The 23,216-nt window shown below is 41.1% G+C and overlaps 2 protein-coding genes across 6 annotated transcripts in view; both read right to left on the reverse strand.

The window, feature by feature from the left end:
- Positions 1 to 1,006: 1,006 nt before the first annotated feature.
- arl5a (ARF like GTPase 5A) lies at positions 1,007 to 10,898 on the reverse strand. Its single transcript, XM_088606108.1, has 6 exons — positions 10,499 to 10,898; positions 4,869 to 4,929; positions 4,022 to 4,169; positions 2,817 to 2,900; positions 2,479 to 2,630; positions 1,007 to 1,436 (listed from the first exon to the last, which is right to left on the reverse strand). The coding sequence occupies exons 1-6, from the start codon at positions 10,542 to 10,544 to the stop codon at positions 1,388 to 1,390; spliced, it is 540 nt and encodes a 179-aa protein (XP_088462234.1). The 5' UTR covers positions 10,545 to 10,898; the 3' UTR covers positions 1,007 to 1,387.
- Positions 10,899 to 13,417: 2,519 nt separating this feature from the next.
- The window catches only part of cacnb4a (calcium voltage-gated channel auxiliary subunit beta 4a), a 54,581-nt gene continuing 44,782 nt past the window's right edge, over positions 13,418 to 23,216 (reverse strand). For all 5 annotated transcript variants that reach the window (XM_088606101.1, XM_088606100.1, XM_088606105.1 and 2 more), the window contains one exon: positions 13,418 to 23,053. In XM_088606101.1, the coding sequence (XP_088462227.1) occupies positions 22,793 to 23,053 (261 nt within the window). In that variant the 3' untranslated portion in view covers positions 13,418 to 22,792. The remainder of the gene's footprint in view (positions 23,054 to 23,216) is intronic.

The raw sequence follows: 23,216 nt of genomic DNA on the forward strand, positions 1-23,216 counted from the left end.
GTCATTGATTTTCTGCTTTCAGTGGCTGCATTCTTAGCTGGAAAACACTACTCATTAGCTTGCTTTGAAAGGAAATGTCAAAATATTATGTTACAAAGCACAGAGGTGAAATACAAATGTTCCTGATCACCGGAATTCTTCTCTTTTAAATCTCTGATCTGAAAAGGTTCTTGCTGTTCACCCTGTCTGGACCAGAAGGTCAGATCAACAGGAAGAGGAAAATAAATTAAGACTTCCTCAACCTTGCCTCCGCTGTCCAGTTAAAATAAACATTTTAACCCCCACTTACTCAGAGCTTTTCCTTTCCATCGGACATGGTCTAGAGAGCGCGTCCTTAAAATGTACATGCCAGCTGAAAAACACAATCCCTTAATAAGTACCCCTCTAGGCAAACCATCTCATTTCACCCCTAAAACACCACAAGGCCATTCAAGGTTTTTTTCTCAACAGTCCTATTTTTCAGCTCTGAGAATAAAAGTTACCCCTTCACTAGTGTAAATAAAACACTTACACAAGCCACGCACTCCCATTTCCCTTTCCACCTGCTCTTTCCTCTGCATACTGAAGGCGAGAGCAGAGCAAGACTCCCCCAGTCTCCTCGAAGGTTAACTTCCCACGATTCTTCCAGGGATTCATTTCAGAGTATTTGGCACTTGTCCGAAACGCCTGTCCTTCTCTTAGTTCACCACGCACTTCAAAATGTTTACCTGTTCAGTGTAAATCTTAACAGCTTCCACAGGGATTATTACAAAGAGACCAACTCAATACCTCAAAGGTACTGTACATGCACATTTGGTAACCTCTTGTGCTCCTTTCTGTCACGCTCTGTGACTACTATGCCTGGCTCCACTAGTAATATTAAGAACTTTTGCCGAACCTCAGAAATACTAATATAACCATTCTGCAAATTCGGCAAACAGGAAAACCACTTATAAAGTGAACGAACCAAGTTAGTTACAAGAACCTACCTCTGCTATCTAGCATTTCACAAAACTGGGGGCACCCGTAACAGATAAAAAGGCTTTATTTCATGATTCTTTTACATTACCAGAAACGATTGCTCTTTGTTCTTTTCTCGTCTTCATCTTGTTTGACTGGGGTCCAAAGCAGGCACAAAATAATGCTAAATACTGTACAACATGTCAGTACCACCTCCAGTAGTTACTCAATACTACAAAGCTCCACGTAGCGAGATCTAGATCTCAGGATTTGGCTCCGTGTTTTTTTTTTCCCCATCTTAAAGAAGTGTCTCATTCACAGTTCCGAGTCTGAGCACAGTCTGCAATAAATAACCGATAGACCCACAAAGGATCAATGTTGCCTTCGCAGAAAGATAAGTGCGAGCACTTCCACAAGAAATAAAGTCCTTGTAAGACGATGGCAGAGGTCATCTGACCCGAAGCCTTGACATCATCCATTCTAGGCCCTGACACAGTCTGCAAGAAATCAAAAACAGGGAGTCACAAAATGCATACTTTAATATGAGCACATTTCCTTTCAATATTTCATGAGCTGAACAATAAGCAGAGAGTGCCCTCCTTTCTAAAGTGAGCACTGTAAGGCATGTTGCTTTCAGGAGATGACTTGTGCACTCAGTGTAGCCAGCTTCACCCAGTTCACTAGAAAAACACTCAGGAAGCTCCAGGCTCCTGCACAGCGACAGGTGAAAGAACTGAAGGTCTTTAGTCAAAGTGACTACAAGGCGACTGGACACAAGGATTGAAAATCCTGAAAGGCACTGACAATGTCAACCCAGATCACTACTTCTGCAACAGTAGTGAAAGACGCTCCAGAGAGCAAGTGCAAATTAACAGGATGTGCAATCAGGGCTTAAAACAAGAAAAAACACTTCACACAGGTCTTGAGTGTATGGAAAAAAGACCGCCAACCGTGCTTGGCAATCTTCACTAGCATCACTCAAAGATGCCAGGATGAAATGAATGAATAAGCAATCAGATAAACAAGATGTTTAAACAGCCTCCCCTCATTTTTGACCTCTCATGACCCCCACCTGCACTGCTAAGCCACAGGAGTGAGTCACATGGTGGCTCCTGCAGTGATTCACATCTTAATCATTAATAGGCAATATATTTATTGAGCACTACTCAATTTGTACAGCAAAAATGAGGTTGAAAATCCCAGGGTTAAGCTAATTCACCCTTGGTTTTGGGGTGGAGGGTGTTTCAGGAGAGAGCAGGAGGTGTGTGAGAGCTCTGACCGAGGGGCGGACGCTTGTCTTATTTTTTTAAAGCGGAAACAGTATCTTCACAGATGCTTTAAGAAGCAAATTTGTTTGTAAAGGGAAATGCTTCGTTTAACAGGATGAACTCCTTAGGGAACAGCAGCCCTCACCCCACCCTGAATCTCTTTTCATTTGAGCTCCGTCCATAAGATATAGAAAACTAAAATGACAGAGCTCCACGATCCCAGTAAAGTAATGCATTACAGGAATAGATACGGAGTACGGAGGTCTCTTACCCCTCACCGGTGAGGCCGCAGCAGGCCTGGATGTGCCACTGGTGGTCTTTGACAGAGGTGAGTTTCAGGTACTGCGAGATCTCAGCCACCGTCATGCAGCCCTTCACATCCTGTTTGTTGGCAAAGATCAGCAGCCCTGCTTTCTTTAGGTCCTGGGAACATCACAACAAACACCATGCCTTTTACAAAGACAATACGGAAAAAAACAAAATACTAAACGATGGAAAGTGTTTTAGGGAACTACGCTTCTGTAATGTAACCCCCGATAGTATGCTTTAAATTAAATTTTGACTTGCAAAACATTTCAGGATAGCACCAATAACATTACTCACACTTACCTCATGAGCCAGCATTTTATAGAGCTCTTCTCTGGTTACAGAAATCCTCTCTCTGTCAGTGCTATCCACAACGACTATCACAAACTGCAAATAAAAGGATGGAAAATGGAACAATAAACATGATTTTCAATGCGTTTAAATACTCCTCCTCAGATTTATGTTCACAGGCCTCTGACAGTGGGTTATGGCTTTGTTAGCTGATCTGATCTAACCTGGCAAGGCATGCGGATATTAGTACAAAATCGAAGTCTGTATTGTGCTGATATTGGTACAAAAGGGGCATTTTTCAATGGACGGCCAGAGATATACCAGGAAGCACAGATTGCAAGAGCTACTGAGATGAAAACATGCTTAACCAAGGACCTGGTACGTTCATTACATTGGAATTCCCTGAGATACGACTCCAGGTTGAATTAAGTTAGGCAACTCTATAAACATCTGGTGTGCACAGGCCATCTGCAAGCTGCTACCCCAAACCCCAGGATATAGAGGAACACTAATTATTTCACATCACTGTCATCTTTCAAGTGCACAGCTTGTCGAGATGTCGACGGCAGCTCAAAGGAAACAGCCAATACCAAAGTTAAATGTTAGTGCTATAAACTATTAAACACATTCTTCAATCAACAGCACACACTGCACTGACTGTCAATAACAGGTTTTAACTGGTGTGCAGAAAAAAGGCTACAAACTCATTGCACTAATTTAACTTGTTAAGCTACTTCAGAGTTTGCATGAAGGTTTACACCAGGTGTTCTGAGCTCCTCCCACCTTCCATGTCCTGCTAGCTAAGTAAACTGGTGTGTCCTAATTTTGTGTGGACTCAGTGGTGGATGAAATGGGTTCCCCTCCTATGCATAACACACAGTGCTACACAAACGCTTGAAGCTTCTTATGTTATTGAATTTCTCATCTGTTATTTACCAACATTTTGCAAATTGTAAAATAAGGAAATAAAGAAACATAAAATGACAGTGTCTAGATTTTAATGCATGAGTTATCACTGCATACAACACTGTTCCTCCAGCATGTACCTTGCTCATCAAGTCATGCCTCCACACCTGTGCTTTAGGCAAACTGTCGTTTTTGTTCACTAACAAGGCACATACATGAAATGATCTACTGCTCCGATACACAAACTGCAAAGGAAGGATTCTTTCAGCATCTTTAAATCATACTCTATGGAAACAAGAGCTCTCCCTGACCTCTGTGTTTGTATAGTAAGTGTTCCAGGAGGAGCGAAGAGACTCCTGCCCGCCGATATCCCACATGAGGAAGTGTGTATTGTTGACTACAATTTCTTCAACATTGCTGCCTATCGTTGGAGATGTGTGGACAACTTCATTCATCGAACTGCAGATGAGAGGAGAAGGGAAAAAAATTGTTACTTGATTAACTGCAAAACCTTAACTTACGTCTTAAAATCTTAAAATAGTCTCATAGTTAAGACTTTAATGTTGATATAGTCTTAAGGTAGTTAACTGAAAGAAAAAGGCCATCCATCCAAATCAAACATCATTCAGCTGGAGGAAACACAATGGAGACATTTCAAGCAAATGCCCTCAGTTTTATCCGCTTTATCTTTTTAAAGAAAAAAAAGTACTAGAGTAATAGAAGTAACAGTAATACTTAACAGTAACTACAATCACAGAAAACTAAAAATGTCTTCACCCTCTTGTGACCACAGACTGCAAAGGATGAATTATCAAACACTGACACTAGTCTAGGGAGGTCCGAATACAGCAGGTTTTACAGGTCTTAATTAAACCAATTTCTAAAGACTTGGGCCACTCACACTGTTATCTGTTAACAATGTCACGCACTAAAGTACAGAATTTAACCACCATTTGGGACCAGAAACTTCTTCATCTCTCAAGGGCCAGAATCCTCTTAATTGAACAGAGGCATGCAGATGAATTCGTCAGCAGCTTACAGGTGTTCCTAGGCTTAGGAACATGTGACCTGTAAGACCCAGGTCATTCACACGTGCTTGGTTTATACAGAATATAAATGCTTCTTGCACAGGATTACGATGCAATCTCCGATACTCACAACTGATACAATATAGTAGTCTTCCCTGCATTATCCAAACCCACGATGATCACTTTGTGCTCTGAAAAATAAAAGTGTAAAATAAGTCTAAGAAAGAACTCATGTGTTGAGGTTTGTAGTCTAATTGTTTTTTTTTTTTTAAAAGAACATCATATAGGCTGTACCATATTGTAAGACTGATAAGAAGTGAGAGGGAGATGGGTTTCAATAAAAGTCCTGCAAAGGAAAACGCTGGAAGAGAGAGAAACCAGACTTGAGATTAGTGACTGCTATAAAAGCAGAGTAGATATTTTTTAAATAATGCTTATAATTTATAATACATAGTTCAGGTGGGTAGCTGCGTCAGCATGCGTAGGCTGCAAAGGAACAAGTAATAGTTGTTTTCCATGCTGAAAAAAAGAAGAAAGAACACAACGTTTCGGCCGTGGAGCCTTCTTCAGGTGTGAAACGTTGTGTTCTCTCTCTCCTTTTTTTCAGCATGGAATAAACCTATTACTTTTTCATTTATAATACATGATTAACAACACAATGTTATATTGAGAAAGAAAGCAAGTCATCAATTTTTAACAACACAAATTTACATATTGTAATTCCAGGGTGCACACATTTGGTTACAGTTATACATCTAATTGCTAATGTGGTTTTTAGGTTGAAAAGGCCCTTATCAGCAGATGCACGCTGTGGTACCTGCATGTGATGTTTTCGTTTACAACGTTTTATTGTTCCTACGTCAAAACTACGCAAGAACTGCAAAACCTCACTGCCTTTTGACAGAAAGAAAAACCACAGGAAACAGCTGAAGACGGAGATGTAAACCTTCACCCTGATTCGGCAGAGAGAAAGCGATAGAGAAAGAGATCAAAGGGCCAGCTGCGGAACACAGCCGTTCCAAGCCTTCACTGCCGGGTTTGACAAAAACACAGGCGCCAGGGAACTTCTCACCGCATTTCAAGTGCTCTGGTAATATCTGCCTGCATATCCTTTCATCTGAAAGTATTTCCCCTGCAGGGAGGGACCCACCTGACCCACCGCGGCAGGGCTGGACCACCAGGGTGACGAGCTGCAGCCCCACCACACCGCAGGTCAGGGAGACCAGATGCCACAAGCCCAGAAGTCAGGGGGGCAGCACCGCGGCGCAGCGCTGGGGCCCCCCGGTCCTGCTCCTGGGGTGCTATCTGTGAGGAGTTTGTACGTTCTCCCCGTGCTTGCCTGGGTTTCCTTCCTTCGTCCAAAGACATACCAGTAAGTTCATTCAGCTCCTGTGTGAATGTCTGTCTGTGAGGGCCCTGTGATGGACTGGCGCCCCACCCAGGTGTACCCCCTGAGCCCAGGGTGACCCAGGACAGGCTCCAGGCCCCTGTTCAGACGGCAAACGCAATGGCAGGCTATTTAATGCTTGTTACCTTATTTTAAATCTTTCTGCCAGGCCAGGCGAGCAGTCAAAATATCACTCTTTCAGGAATAAAAGACATGATGGTCGTGATGGTCGAAGCTTCATGGGCAACGGGAGTCTTATTCCATCCGTACTGGTACAGGAAAATCAGATCTGTGCAGACCTCACCTAGCCTCAAACTGATACGGTTAGACATGGGGATTTGATTTTAACATTTTAATTGCTGCAGGAAAAAACTCACAAGCTAGAGTGTTGGCTGTGGTTTTCAGTACAAAAAATATCTAGATGTAGCTTCTCAATTCTGCCCGATTCATCTGTAGTTTGACACCTATCAACAGGTCATGTCTGTACCCATTTTGTGCGCAGCTGTCTCTTGACTATGAACTATACTCTTATAAGATCACCCTACACATTTGTCATGTCACAACAAGAAATTCAGTTTTTGCAGACTTGGCAACATTCCCCGAGTCATAACGTTACAGCCACGAAGTGTTCTTTGGCACAAAACTGGATGGGAAGCTTAATCACTTCTTAATCACTTCAATACAGACAAAGCATGCCACACCTCAGAAATCATAGTGGATGACTAGGTCTTTACATTGCTATACACGTTAGATGTGTTAGATCCGTTTAATCCCCCCACACAAGTAAAGTAAAGGTTGGTTTTGAATATTACACATTTTATTTTTGTTTAAATCAAATTTTAAGTTCTGTCTTAAATACTGAACTGAGGAAACAAATGAGGTTAAATCAAAAGCTATATACTATATTTATCCTAAGTGCTTGTCAGCAAGTTCACCTCAGCTACTGGGAAATCACCTGCCATTCTAACCAGAATCTCTGCCTAAGAAATATATTTCCCCCCCCCCATTTGCTTCCTGTGGCTTGTCTTAGTGCACCACAGCACCACAGTAAGGCCACACTTACTAGCTGAAACAGATCCGACTCCAGACCTCAGCACAGAAATGTCAGAAGAAACAATCAAGACCCACTAGACAATCTGCAGTGTGCAGTTATGACTCAAAGGCCATGCTTTTTGTACAACAGCTCTCAGCACAGATAAGGTTGCGGGACTTTGCTCTCAAGAGCTCACCACCGTCTTCAAATTATTTAAATAAAAAACATAACTTCTAGCTTTGCTGATGGTCAATTCCACTTGAAGCAAAATTAGATTGAAACCAAAAAACAAACTCCATTTATCAGCTTCTAATTTAAATGTAACCCTTTTTTCAGTTTTTGAAGTCTGTTAGTTTGGCTACATAATGGAGGGAAGTGAGACTAAGACAGAAATAAAAAACACACTGTGATTCATAACGCAAACAGTCCTTAACAAGTCATTTTTTTCTGAATTGTTGCCACTAAACGTCTCTGCTTTTTTTATCACGTAGCTTATCCTTTATCTACATCTTGCCTCACTGTACACTGTCACTGGGATTTACATTAACATAAATCCAAAAAGATTTTTAAGGATAATTCAATATTGAATTCAAGATTTACTGGAAGAACGTTCCTACACACAGCCTCAGAAAAACAGAGATTTCACTTGTTAGAAATGTGGGTAAATTTAGCAAAATTCATAATGAAATGTCAATCTGTTGAGTCAATGAAAAATAAAGCAGTCTCTTTTCAGTCTAAACTGTCATCGAAGTCACTGAAAGCCTTTTGAAAACAATGTCTTTCATGATACTGCGGCCCAATTAAATTATTTTTGGAACTGTTTTTATTCATTGAGTCAGACGTGAAAAAGAATCCTTTCAGCCAAATGCAGATTAGACCCTCAGGAGGTTCGAGCTAAACACTTAGACTATTTTAGGATTCACTGGGGACACAGGCCTGCTTCACTCGAGGGATCAAATCAAACGACAAAACACATAAAAACCTCCCAGAGGGTTTGCGGCCAGTCAGTGACAGAGCAGGAACAGCAACAGAAAACATCCCTCAAAACAAGCATAGTACTAATTCATAGTCCCAATTCATAGTTCCAACTTCAAACCAGTGAAAGTCCTAATTACGTAAACACAAGAGGACTGGATAATGTTACTGTCCTTTACAAGAATGAGACCTGGCTTGAACTTTCTTCAGTTACACCTCTCTTGAAGGGCGGTGCTGGAAATTGTACAGTATGTCCTGGCAGAAATCTCTCTTCTGAAACTGGATTCTTGCATGAAATGCAGTTTAGTTAGCCAGGTCAGAAACCAGAAGCTTGATCCACCTTTAAAAGTAGATTGGATCGGGACATCATGTAATTCAGACCAACAATCAAGATTCTATAGTTTAACATCAGCACTTGTCCTATATATTACAGAAACTGATGTAGCCAAGAAGCCAAGTTAGTATGAGAGCAATTGCACTCAATAACCACAGTACCTGTCTGCTGTTTTAAAGAAAGTCCACCTTGAACTGGAAGAATATACAGAGCATATACTGCACCTCATCTAGATGGGTTTGTTATTCGACTGCAAATGTATACTGCTGATACTTCAGAGAATTAACTGCAATTGTATTGCATACACCACCTTGGATAAAGAGTATAGCAGTGAAAGGAATAACTGATTTCTACAGACTTAAAAAACAACAACACAATAACTGCATTTCCTCGGATTAAAGGATCACAAACAACTGAGGGCTTCTCCTCTTTCCCTCTTCTTATATTTCCAAGCTGAAGGTGCAGGTATCAACTTACAATGTAAGCCTGTACTTGCATCTACGTGAATTCCAGTGACTCACATTTAGAATAACCCCAGGCCTAGCAGATGAAACTTTAAAACACGTACTGCCTACTTTAATCATATTATTCAGAAAGAGACCACTCTCCGTTGCCCTGTTGCGCTGAAACAGAGGTATAAATGTTTGTACAGTTGTGCAGTGTAAGAAATCATCTCCAGGAAACAAAAGAATAGATTTTGGTCTTTAAAGTGTGCTCGTAGCAAAGTCAGCAGAAACTGCCTTTTCACCCCGAAAACAGTTCCTTTACTACTGCAGAAAGCATTCGACCTGCAAATTCATCCAATGTGTGATAACTAAAAACCTTATGAGGTCAGAGAATGACTCTCAAAATGATGACACAGAAATGGACACCTTTGTTTTTCTAGGTCACAGAACTCCTAAGTAAATGGAGCCATAACCTAAAAGCACATGGAAACTTTTCTCAGACCGCAGAGGGTCTGGATACAGGACTACAAACCTCTGATGAGGTCTGCTTCATTTATAAATCATGCCTGCTTAGACAGTGAACGCTCTGTGGCACAGCAGCAGCTACCACACAAGAACTTGTATTATTGTCAAGGCCCTCCCAGAAAAAAGCAAAGGCTACCGTACAGTACTGTTTCATGAGGCTTGTCTGCCCTGTAACCTGAGAAATACGGTCTTTCACTACCTGGAACTAAAGCTATTTTAACCAGGAGACTTGTTTTAAAAAAAACATATACTGAGTTGAGTTAAACAGCAAACTTTAGACCTACAGCTGAGCTTTTTGCCTTGCGCCACGGAGAAATCGTAAAACGGTACAAAATTTAAAATATATTTAAAATATCAGCTGCAGAAGCTGGGAGATTACTCCAGGAATGTCAATAGTTATCCTTGTGAGAGTCAAGGCCTTCAAGGCCCTGGCACCTAGTCCACAGTTTCCCCTCTGTTAAGCGCAGAAACCGGCGGCCTATGAAGCTCACGTCTGTCCGCAATATGACGGCAAATTGGTTCGTGTGCAGACATCGGCTACGACACCAGCCAACACAAAACGCTCGCAAAGGGGGCACACTCCCCTTCTCCGCGGGTGGGCTCTCTGCTCTGGCTGGGACAGCACACCTGACCTCCGGACCGCCAACAGCTGGAGAAAATGACGTTTCACAGTCGGCGGGGGCGCCCGCAGGACGGGACGGGACGGGCGGGCAACTTCAGCCGAACAGCCCGGGGGATCCGGACCCCCGGCACCACCCGCCGGGCCCGCAGCCCAGCTCGGGGGGGCCGCGCCGGAAAGCAGCGCGCCGGCCTCGGCCGCTTCTCCCTGGACGCGACACCGGGAAGCGGATCGCGGCCAGGCGAGACGACCGGCAGGAGTGAAACCGACGGGGGGGGGTTGACGATTTGGCTCCGGCTGACAGTATTATTATTAACAATAACAATAATAATAATAATCGGGGACCAGCGACGCCGTTGTGTCGCCCTGCCGCGGCTCCGGCCCACGAGAAAGCCCCGGTCGCACCCGAAGGCGGACGGGAGACGGCGCCGCGGACCTCACCTTGGTGGTTGAAAAGCCTCCACAGCTTCGTGAAGAGGATGCCCATAGCCGACGAAAGGGGCCTGCAGCCACGGCCGCCGCCTCCGTCACCACACGGGGAAACAGTCCGGCCAGCGCGATCAGCACCCGCCCGAGCCCGCGACCTGACGCTGTCTCACGGCAACACGGGCGGCGCTCAGGGTCCTGCTCCGCCGCGAAGACGACATGCTCCCGCTGAAGCGAAGCCTGGCCCTACGCTCTCATCAGCCTCGCTCTTCTCTTTTTGTGTTGTTGGTGGGAGGATACAAAAAAAAAAAGCCGCTCTTGAATCTCCCAACCCGGTTCGCAGCGAAGGAAAACAGAGGCGACCCGCTCTCTCCCGCGCCTGACCCAGGCAGTGGACGCGTCAGCAGTGCGAGCATGCGCACCTCGGCCCGGCGTGGCCGGATGTTATGTAAGCGTGGCCAGCGCGTTCCCAAACGGGGGGGGGAGTGCGTGTCTCACCTCACACTCGGGGCGGCTGGGTGCGAATATCGTGTAACACAGGGTTAAGAGACAGCGGAAATCAAACAAGCATGTCCTAGCGGACGTGCACGTTATAGACTGAGATCTCCAATTCATGCACACGACGTTTGGTTGTGGTTTTTTGTGCCATAGTTATTCAGAGTGATTTTAAGTGTACTCTACCTACTGTGAAATCAGGTCTACAGTGCGTTGGCATGACCACCTTCTGTTTAGTGTATTATCGTACAGATTTCTTTCCGTTCAGTTTTCAGGCATTTCCTATACCTATTCGTGTTTGGAAATGCAGATTTTGTCTGAAAGGGTTATATAAAGGCACAATGGGAACTTGGAATATACAGTGTGTGAGGCATTACGTTGCATAATTCCAGAAGTTGAGAAATGTGGTATTTAACACTGCCCGTTCATGCCACAGATTATAGGCTATGTATATGGTTAAATAGATTTTACTTTATTTTTTTAGAGAGCCGGATTGGAGGTATTGTCCAAAAAACAGGCAGCCAAGATTTTTGAGGTAAAATGTGAAACAACGCTATCTCCAAAAATGCTATTATGAGACGAAATCAGGGCTTCTTTGTTTTTTTAACAAATAGCTGGAGATGTGTTTGAAATTATTTGTGAATGTAACAGTTTGAAAGTGTGACTATTATTTGAAGAAGTATTCATCAATTATTTTCTGTCGCTGGGTTTGATGACAGCCCTTTCACTTCAAAAGAGAGGCGATTTTTTATATTTCCAGGGCAATTATGGAACTGCATGAGCACAATTTGTGCATAGAAGCTTGGTGTTTAGTGTTTGACAGACAGTGAATTAATTTTATTAATCTGAAGAGCACAATTACTGATGGATTGAAGGGTTGTGTGTTGATGGTATTCTGGGGGTTCCTGAAATAACAGATTTATAAGATGAAGCTGGAGTGAAAAGGTGGAACAGTTAAGGGGAGTTCCGTCCTTTCACATGTATCAACAGAGGTTCCTTTGACGTGAGCAGCAAAAAAAAAAGAATCCTTCCTGATCACTGACAGTTTATTACAAACAAAAAGATGCATCCAGGAAAATCTGTTGCGTTCATTCTGACACGCTGTCTCTGGAAAGCCTGTAAGAAAGTTAGCTCAAACAGGTTAAACTGGCATATCACCCTGCAGCTCACAACTAGCAACCCACTGAAGCTAAGCAGGTGTGAGCCTGGTCAGTACCTGGATAGGAGACCTCCTTGGAAAAACTAAGGTTGCTGCTGGAAGAGGTGTTAGTGGGGCCAGCAGGGGGCGCTCACCCTGCAGTCTGTGTGTGTCCTAATGCCCCAGTATAGTGACGGGGACACTATACTGTAAACAGGTGCCGTCCTTCGGATGACATGTAAAACTGAGGTCCTGACTCTCTGTGGTCATTAAAAATCCCAGGGCATTTCTCGAAAAGAGTAGGGGTGTAACCCCGGCGTCCTGGCCAAATTTCCTGTAAAGCGCTTTGAGTGGAGTGTCCAGAAAAGCGCTATATAAGTGTAAGCAATTATTATTATAATTATTAAAGCAGCTAAAACGGCAGTGCAACTCAAACACCCCTCTGTGAGTGCCGGCTCTGACTTGCCTTCTTGTGGTCAGTGCTAAAGTTCTGCTTTTCCATTTGAATTTTGCAGTTCAGCATGAATGCAGTTGGCTGACGTCCCGACAGAGCACGCAAGGGGCTGTGTGTGGGTGCCTTCAGGTTCATGAGAGAATGATATTTGTCATGTTTAGCTACTGTATGTAGTGTTGTGGTTTGGACACTCGTGATCCCCAAGCAGTTTTTTAAACAGTGTAGGATGACAAAATTCCACTGAGAGAATCAGATAAACGTATTATTTACATTGGGCTAGCTTTTCCAGACACCTTACTGAAAGACCGTATATTCTTTAGACTGTCGCACAAAGCTATTTAAAGTACGTCTCTGTTGAACATTCACCCCATGAGATCCTTTTACTCACACGATCAAAGTTTGATAATGTTGTGCAACACAGTTCCTGCCCACAAGCTGTAACTTAGTGGTTTTGTTTCCTTTTTGTATAGAGGGAAATTCTTCCCATCAGCAAATTTTTTGGAGATTCATGGTGTGTTATATTGCAATAGGGGCATATACCCAGGATTAATGGCTATAATTATCTCTAATATAAAGTGAAGATCACAGATATTCTGTCTGAGTAAGTCTGCATAGCATTCACATCATAGAGCATGCATGTCTGTTACACAGAAAACTAACAATAACACTATTGCATAACATAAATTTGAGGTAGACAGCTGGGCAGGCAGATTTATCTTTTAGGGGGGATCAATTAAAACTGCATAAGATAACTGCTTCTGTAAAAGTCAGCTAAATCATGTACTTCTTATATCCAAGACAAGCTTATACGTAAAAGATCCTGTGAAACGAAGGAAAGCACAAGATGCAATTTCGAGAGTTCCCATTTATTTTAGAAAAAAACTCTTAAATGCAGCTAGATTTTTTACACATCTATTTTCCATAAAACATATTTTTCTTAATTTTCAGAAATTAAAATGTCTTATGCATGCATTTTTGCATTTCCCTTTTAAACATCTTCTTCCACAAAAATAACAACACAATTTCATTTGAGCTCTGATGAAGCCGCTAAGTGGCAGAGGGAGAGATAAGCGTTAGCATGCAGCACTGTACACATTTGCATAGTAAATGATTTAATTTTTTACCAGCATGCCTTTTATAGAATACTGCACATAACTGAAAATTGGTATTTTTAGGTACAGAAATAAGGGTAAATAAAATATAGAGTAAATGGTTTACTTTTTTCAGTTTAATTCCTGACATTACCTCTCATTTCAATTTTCACTCTTGACAGCATATCAGGAAGCAATACCTCTTATAACATTAGCTATAGATCTCATAAAATAATGTTCAGCAAGTCACATTTTGTGACAAGGAAAAATTGTGATATATTCACTATGCGAATCATAGTAGGTAAAGGGTTTCTTTTTTACATTTTCACAATATAAAATAAGAAGTAAAACCCAGTAGGAATGTTAATAACTAGCAACATATTGTTTTATTATTGCCATGTTAAGCATGCAATAGCCATTTAAATGCCTCCAAAGAAGGCTTTGCTGTTTCTAAAAAAATAATAAATGAAAAAAAATCTTCGATTTTAACAAGATGATCCAAAAAAACAACAACAATCTCTTAATCCAAAGTAAAATTCTCTATTTTCTGATTCCGAGAAAAGTCATAATTTCTGTTTGTTAAGAGAGGTATGTCTGTAAATACATATCCCATACATTCTCATTTTGACCGCAGACTACTTTATGATAAAGTTTCACTATAGATATGGCAGTGCAGAATAGTATGATCAGTCAAGTTGTAAGGGATAAGTATCATACACACGTCCAATTATCATACCTCTAGTTAGATCATGCTCAGCAAGAGCCTGAATTATTTTTTAAGTGCTGCTCATTATGTAATTGATAATGCTTATGCTAGCACCTTAAATTTAATTTTTCCGAAAAGAGGACCTGCTCTCAGTGGTTCAAGAACATGAATTGTACATCTGGTTTAGCAGTGCAGCAATAATCAGATGTCAGAAATGCAGTAAGTGGGCCATATCCATAAAACGGTATGCATGCTGGTAAATGCACATACTGTAACTGCAATGAGTTTTATGTTATGCAAATGTCTGATGAATACTGTAGCCACAGGAAATAAGTCAAAAGGCTTTGTTTCTTCATGAACAACTATGTAGCGGCATCTGGAAGGATAAAGGCTCATTTTCTGAAAGTAAGAAAACAACTGTAGAAATCCGAAGCCTTACTCACCAACAGAAGAGGTTGTCTGGTATCTGGTTGCAGGGGAGACTGGGGTGGTATAAGGTTTCTGTGTACCAGACAAAGCGCTTCTGCGCTTGTTGGAAAAACATGGCCTTTCCTTTCGAGACGGGAACGTTTTCGCAATTTACATAGTGCCATTCTATGTGCCTCGTTGGCAAGCTTTTCCTTCAAGGTGGAGTTGCTTAATAAGGCAAAAGGATAATGGCATTGGCACACCTTTTGCTGCCTGCTTGGATTCAAAGACGCCAGGCCAGAGCACAAGTCATAACCATTTGTAAAAACAGGAGCTTTTCCTGCTCTGTGCCCCAGGTGGACAGGTTCCTTAATGAGGGGTACAGGATACATACAACATCCTCCGGAAAGCCAAAGAGAAGGACTGATGGAGATTCCCCCCCACCAGCCAGTCCTATAATTTAATGAAACTGAAGTGTCATTCAGGACACTTACAGCTTTTTTCTTTTATTATTCTGATCGTCCAGTAATAACTATCATCATGGAAGAGAAATGCATTTAAAAAATATTTACAACTTCTTTGATCATTATTATATTTTGTGTCCCAAATTCTCTACTTAAAACTACATTATTTTAAACCAGTCCCCAATTTCATTATTCTTTTGGTTCTTTCACTGTTTCATAAAATGGTTACTATGATATAAAGAAAAAAAAAACAAAGAAAAAACGATCTTATATCTTTTGTGCATTATTAATAATAATAATTACAAAGAATACAAAAAAATCACCATTTCATGTGGAAAAGGGGCTGGTCTCATATCCAGACTTAAACAGGAACTTTCAGTCTCATTCATGTTATTTATAATTTGAGGCCTATTGTCCCATTATTCATGTATTTAGAAAATATCAGAGTAAGAAAGATTCAGATCTGACTGGATCATCGCCTGACGAGCCTCAGAATATATATATATATCCACATTTTGTTGTTACAAGTTTTTAGAGTTTAGTGTTTTTATATTCTAATTACATATTTTATAGGGATCATTGCCATGTGTTTTTAGATAGCTTTCATGGTGTACAGTAGTTGATTTCCAGTTATCCTGGCGATACTGTTCAAGAAGAAAAAAAAATTGTTGTAAACTCTAGCTACCCAGTTAGCGGAACTGTGTGTCGTGTCAGAATTTCCTTTGTCCCATTCAAAACAAAGGGAGTCAAAGAAAAATTACCATTATTTTTCGGAGGGAGTGTTGTTTTTGCTGCCATTTTTTTATTTGTTTGACATGCAATCCTGTGTCTCATGCAACATTTCTAATTTCAGAGAAGCAGAGGGGTCTCATTCCAAAGGTTTCTGCTGATGCTACAGGAGACGAAGCTCCTGTTATCTAACCTGCTAACAAGATTTGTGAGTCTGAATATCCAGCACTGGGCAGAGAGAAATTGCAACCCCCACTGTTTTAAATTTCTTTACAAATTTGAGCTATTTTGATTCACAACATTTCCCAAAACATTCACCTTGTCAAAAAGAAAACATCTTGGATTTCTTCTTATCTAAATTTCTCTTGCCCTAGATATGAGACCAAACTGCAGTGTGTTAAGGGCTGGGAAACAATAACAATGAAGTTATATAGATACAAAGTTAGATTCTTTAGCTTTCTGGAGTTCCACATCATACTTTAATAACTTCAGTGTACAGTACATCCATTGGATGAAGTGGACTTACACTGGACCTACTAACAGGAAAGCAGACAGTATTCATTGATTCAATATGTATCAAAAGGGTTCCAGTAGCCATTCTATAGTGCAGTCAGAAATTATTGCATGCCTATAATGCCATATACGTACAAACACGAAATCTATAATCAAGAATTATGATGATAATAAGCAAACATTTTTGTTTTATTTTCTCATAACAATGTCATTGATGTATAAGTGCACAAATAGGTACAGGTACTTATGCCCAGATATGTGCTGGTTTCAAGGGGAGTAGTAGTTTCTCCTTTCTTTGCCATGTAGTGGCACATGGGCCTGTTTTCCTAGTATTAGTGCATCCTTCCTCCATACTCTCCCAGTCCCACACAGCAAGAATCCAGGGCATGTCTGTCAATCCATGTGAGTAGCTAAAGTCCAGACCAAATCAAACCCTTAATCCCACCATCCCACTTGAATGCTGCTGTTTGTCTGCAAGTCCACCATCATAAATCGTGGTTACGAGATAATAAAAATTGCTCAGGCTTATATAGAGCTTTTGATCTCAGAGGATCTTAACATGCTCTCTCTCTATAAAAGGACAAACAGTATAAGACGAACTCCTGAAGCACAGCCCCCAGCTGGGTGACACACAGTAGCTATTCTGTACCAACAGCCCAGGTCAGGTGGAGAAATGAAAAATTGCTCCAACAGCTGAAATAAGGTGGATCAAATCGTACAACCCCATTTGTGAAATTTGGCCAGGACACCAAAGTTAACAACCCTAATCTTATGAACAGTGCCATAGGATCTTTACTGACCTAGAAGTCAGGATACTGATGTACTGTAGCATCTCTTCTGATGGGTGTTACCTTCTATAGCACTGTGTCCCTGGCCATCACATGGGGTCATCGGTATTCTAGATATTCTAGAGGGAATAGCACCACCTATGGTCCACCTACATCACTTGCAGCCAGGTTTTCCTTAGACTTCTCCCATACCAGTATAAACCAGGCCCAGCCTTGCTGAGCTTCTGAGATCTGACAAGATTAGGTGGCATGCTGGTAAATCTGTCACTGGAATGATGGTTTAAAGTTTTGATTTGGTCCAGACATAAAAAATAAGGAGCTGTTCCTTTAAAGAGAAAACATTTTTGATCTTTTATGTACTTACTGACAGCTTTAGTGTGCTAAGATTAAAGCACCTAATTTAGCAATAGTATTCCTTGTGAGGCAGGTTTATTGTTATTTCAGATCCAGTATATGACGTTTCGAGTAAAAGGTGCGTTTGGGCATCTGAGACACGGAAAAGATGTCAACCCTATCCATTTTTCAATATCATTTGTACTGAAGAAAAAATACAAGGGCACTTGCTCCAGCTGCCTCCTGGGTGCCCTAATACTTCATAGGGCCTACCCATTAATATTGTCTCTATATCAAAATAGTCCAGCAAGTTCACACATAAGTACATGTGGCTGTTTGGGCTACTATACAACTTTATCATCAATCTCTGAAAGTCCAAGCATAAATAGGCAAGCAGATTCATAAAATAGCACCAGGGAAGAAATACTGAACTGGCAAAGTATCCACTTCTTAACGCATTACATGTGGTCTATACAACATGGATCCATGTTTAAGTAGTGAAGCAGGACTAAATGGAGAATGACACTTTATATATACAACCACTTAATAAGTTGACCACTAATAAAATATACACAAAATATAAATTTAAGAAGTGACAATGGAAATATAAAAGGGTTCCTACATAGTGCATATAGCATTGCTAACCAGAAGGAATTTGTTCTACGTTCTGCAGTCCCTATGAAAACACAATGTAAGTAAACTGTAATTTGTTTGAAATGGCAAATTATCTAACTGAACATTACTCAGCGGTTTTCTATATGCCATAACTCATATCTGCAAGGTCCACAAAAACTTATGTAATAAAAAAACAAGCAAGTTTCACAAATCTGTCCAATGGGTGTACCGCATATTTCCAACTCTGCTTAAGTTTTTCTCTAAACAAATTCAGAAAAAGTAGTTCTATTCTAAATTTGTGCTATCACCAATGTGCAATCCCTATCATAATGTGCTATTTTATCTCATATCTTAAAGAGCACATCCACGTATTGTAATGTGCTCTTTCTTCCTCACAGCTGAACCTCTGTTTGTGAAAATCAACAAAAGACACAAAACTGCCAGAACGATGACTCATAGGAATAAAAACTCCTGTTTAAAAAAAATTTGAAAATAAAAGGCATTCAATTGTTTATTTTGGCAGGTAAAGCAACTAATGCAAGTTATAATTTGAATAATAAGGCTTTAAATACTGATAATTGGTACTATATATTAGCCAAGAGGCTCTTTTACTCACATTTTGAAAAGAATTTCAGTTCACTGAAATTTGGCAATTCTGAATACCAACTTTGCTTATCAAATCAGCATACTAAATTCAAGAAGCTAAACAGTTTACCTAAATATTTTTACAAATCGCTGAATGTTTTTGAATGTATATCTGTTTTATCTTTTATCACTTCTGCATTGGTCAAAACTAGAGAGGGGTAAGTGATGCATCGAACAAAGGGCAAAATCAAGCATCTGATCTGAAAAGAATAGCTGGAGGTTTCTAAGTGAACCAAACTATACAATATATTTACTCCCACATTAATTTCTACTATCAAAAAATCTAGTATTTGGACAAGGCGTGAAAATTGTTTTTCATTGTAAGATTTCATTTATTAATCATTTTTTTAAGATAGGCCCTACTGTGCATATCCAGTATCTCAGCCAAGTAATATGAAAGAATTAGAAAATGAAACAAGAAATGAACATAAAGGCCGTAAAGAGATTAATGACACGCATTCACGCTTTCTTTTGAGAGCTGAAGGAAGGTTATGTGATATTTCCACAGAGCTCTGAATTTCTCATGGGGGAATGTCTTATGTTTTTACTACAGGACAGGATTTACCACACTAAATACAAGAGCAACCTATTGAAGGAGAAAAAGTGGGATCTACTACCAAAACTCTCCTGATTGTCATAAATAGCTGTTTTACAAATAGTGCTTAAAAAGTGATTCAGTTCTAGAGAAAGGATCAGTGGTTCTTGTGGTTTACCTAGTCATGACTCCTGACCTGTCATTTGCATTCTCAAAACTTAAGCTCCCTCTCTAATTCCTTAGTCATCCTCAATGCATTCTTGTGTTTGCAGTGGAGTTCTGCACATGCAGATATTTGAGAAAATACAAAAGGTACTAAAAGACACGCCAGGGTTCAGTTCTGAACCCCTCTCCAATCCCTGTGAGCCCTAAGGCAGCGGTTACCAAGCCTTGATCAGGGGGCACACACCTGCGTTTCTCTCGGGCCGGGCACAGTTCCCTGCACAGAACTGAACCCTTCAACAGCCATATGCAGTAAGTGGAGTCACTTGAGCGTATTAACTGTTTTCAGTCCCTAAACATGTAGGAGGTTGCATTTAACTTCTGCCTTTCCAAAGCGAAGTACTCAAGCTTTAGATCAGAAACAAAATTTGCTGAGATTCCTATCGGGCATCTTTGTAGTTCAGTTAAAGATTAAATTAAGCACAGAGCTCTGCTGGAATGGAAACCAGCTGTTATGTGTCCCTGCGACCAGGACTGGAAACCCCTGTTCTCACGTACTTTACATTTTCACTCTGTCAATATGCAATGGACAGTTATGCTGTATTATATTATATTAGGCTCATACGTAAGAGTGAACCCCTGAGCTTTAATGAACTATAGTAGAGAAACAGAGAGAAATAAACATTCTAATACATCTTCACATACAAATGATTTACCATCACTACCAACAAGTGCCATGAAATCTTTAAAATACTGTCATTTGGGATGGCCTCAGTTTCTCATGATTGATGGTCTGTTTGACATACTACAGAATGTAGGGTATACCTATCAGGCAGAAGCAGAGGAAAGCAATTCTAAAAAGCAAGTGATATCACACCATACAGCCATCTACTGTAATTATACGCAACGTAAATGGAATCCACAATCAAAATACCTATACCAAATTATCACACTGGGGAATCACCATTTAAACCTGAGGTGTATAGAAAATAAATTAGCTGGGGGACATTACCCAGTAACTCAGCACTTTTAAAAATAAAAATTAAGTTTGTCAGCTTTTCTACTTTTACAGTAGGAGTCACTGACACAGCGCTTGAAATGTGTTTCACCAAAAAACGAGCCAAACTAAAGCTGATAGTAACATCATTCCATCGACATGGAAGTGATGGCACTCAGGTTTGTGTAGCTGCAATTGTGTTGACAGACGTTTTCTCTTTACAGGCAAGACATGGAAGACTTCTCAACAAGGCTTTAAAAAAGAGGCACTAAAATAACATCTGGGAAAGGAAACAGTGTGATAAGGACTAGTGCTATCATCTCATAACACAGCACACAAACACCTTAGCCGCACAGCAGTAAACACTAAAAGTTTCAGGTAAAATTTCACTTTGTTTTCTGTTCAAAAAACCTGCCTGTTGCTGAGTTCACTAACAAAACATTAACTATATAAGCTTTTCACTACTGTATACATTCGACTTGAGAAAGCAGTGTTGCAGTGCTGAGGCTTTGCACTGGGTATTTTTGATTTGTTTTTCAGCAGTGAATGTCCCACACAGCTTTAGGTATTGCCAACCAACTCTTCAGGTACAAACAACACTTGGTTAGTTGGGCCCTGCAGCTATTGAGCAGGTGCGATAGTGTGAGAGAACAGGCCTCAAGATCCAGCAAAATACTGACATCGTGGATACTGATGGGACTAAAGGTCTCTTTGGATTCCCCTAACTCCTCATCCCCGTTAATTAACCAAGATCAAAACTGACACGGCCTCTCTGCAGTTTGACAAGGACCTCTGTGAGCATGGCATTCGTCTTCTTCATAATTCAGTCTACCTGAACTGCCAAAATCATGTAATACATGAAGCAAGCTGCTGTACAGCACTGATATAACATATGCCGAAGCCCCTTTCAGTTTTATCAAAGAGGGTTTTCATTTACAAAAGAACTGTGGGTTTGCCAAAAGGGACACATGCCTGGAACCAAGAGAATGAAATACGATGCGTATGACATCACCTTCACAAGCAGCTGTTATGGGTTTTGGCAATGGCCGCCATGAATGATCTGATCACAGGTTACCATGATCAACACTTTGGCCTCATGCCAAACCTAAAATCACATCCCTGCGCAGTTACAACTGAGATCTTCCAGGTAAGGTTGGAGCAGCTTAAACCTTGAAACAAGGTTGGAACCAAGGCATAAAGAGTGTTGATGTGCAACTTGTGATGATTTCAATTTCAATTTGGCCTATCCACACAGGATGGTAGACAGCTTGCAAATCCTTAAATGTGTGTAGCATGCTGTAGAGAAAAAAATGTGTGTGGAATTTATCTGAGGAAATAGTGTAGGCCATTTGGTGCATTTAGAAAACAAATGAAAATAAATCACATCTCGCTGCTTGGCACCCTATTCGGAAAAGATGCCAACCAATGCTCCATTTGTTTATGGAACAAGACATTTTTCTAGTGCCTGATAGAGCCCATCTCAAATGGCACAAACTGAGTTGAATAGAAAGGGTAGGAATCAATGTTATTGGAGGGATCACAACCATATCCAATTTACTCGAATAATATGTTTGGCAAATATAAACATTGCCTTATACTGTACAACAGAGTATACAGTCATAAAATCTAAACCTAAAAAGTCATTGAAAGAAATTAAGGACATTTAAAGAGTGTCATACTCCGTTTCTGTTGGCTCCTGAAAATGTGCAAATTCCATGCTGGTCATGGGATGCATCCTTGTGAGAGTATTTCCTCCAAGCTGGCACTGGTTCAATACATGCTGGAACCCTGCTGCAGCGAGCCCCGGTGAGTACTCAAGCACAGGGCTTCTGAAATACTGCAGGGCAGGTCCTGATGCTCACACAAAGCTCATGGCCTCTGCCAAATTAACTTGCTTACATAAAGTGTAACCTCAATGCTTAGCAGCCCTCATTTCTAATTGTCCTTGTACTAACAAAAACAGTTAGGCGTTCCCCCTAACCTTAGAGCAGGAACTTTATCACACTGGCCGCTGCAGAAGAAAAATCAGCACTTTCCCTTTTCACTTACAAGCTTGCATCAGAAAAAAAAATAGATGTACAGTACCCTGATTAGTTTGCAGGTCAACACTGTGCAGAACCAGTGCCAGAGGGAAACGAGGTATTACACTTGGAAAATTCACGTGATTGAACAGGACTGTCTTAGCTCTTTAGTACTGGGTGGTAGAGAGGAGAGGCCTAGCAGGTTGCATGTAGACTCAAAGCCTGTGCCTCGAGTCGTGGCTGTAGCCGCCGGGAGAGCCACGGTTCCGGTGTGGTTTGTACGTGTCCTGGTAGGGGTCGGAGTACTCTTCTTCCACCAGTGGGTAGTGGTCTCGGCTATGCTGGGAGCCCGAGGACAGCCTGTTCCGGCTCTTGCGTGCTCTTTCGCTGTGGTAGTTCTCGTCCGAGGTCATCAGGCTCCGGCGTTCGATCGGAGAGTGCTCTCCGGAATGGTTACCGTGTCTCATTCTTTGGCCCTAATGAACGCAAGGATGGTAAATGAAACGCGTTACTTGATGGTAATGGCGAGTCAACATCAGTAACCCACGAAGAGCACTACAAACTGTACAAATAGTACACCACTATGTTCAGGAACGATGGTATGAGCCTCCTAAGTGGCTCTAGCAGTAATACTTCGAA

The sequence above is a fragment of the Lepisosteus platostomus genome, chromosome 14 (genome assembly GCF_059453375.1).
Source record: "Lepisosteus platostomus isolate fLepPlt1 chromosome 14, fLepPlt1.hap1, whole genome shotgun sequence".
Taxonomy (NCBI): domain Eukaryota; kingdom Metazoa; phylum Chordata; class Actinopteri; order Semionotiformes; family Lepisosteidae; genus Lepisosteus; species Lepisosteus platostomus.

Bases quoted from the DNA above. Each gene is read 5' to 3' on its own strand.
- arl5a (XM_088606108.1), bottom strand. From the start codon at position 10,544: ATGGGCATCCTCTTCACGAAGCTGTGGAGGCTTTTCAACCACCAAG. The intron at 4,930-10,498 runs GTGAGGTCCGCG...TTTATTTTTCAG, and splicing joins GAGGCTTTTCAACCACCAAG to AGCACAAAGTGATCATCGTG. The intron at 1,437-2,478 runs GTAAGAGACCTC...GATTTCTTGCAG, and splicing joins TGCGGCCTCACCGGTGAGGG to ACTGTGTCAGGGCCTAGAAT.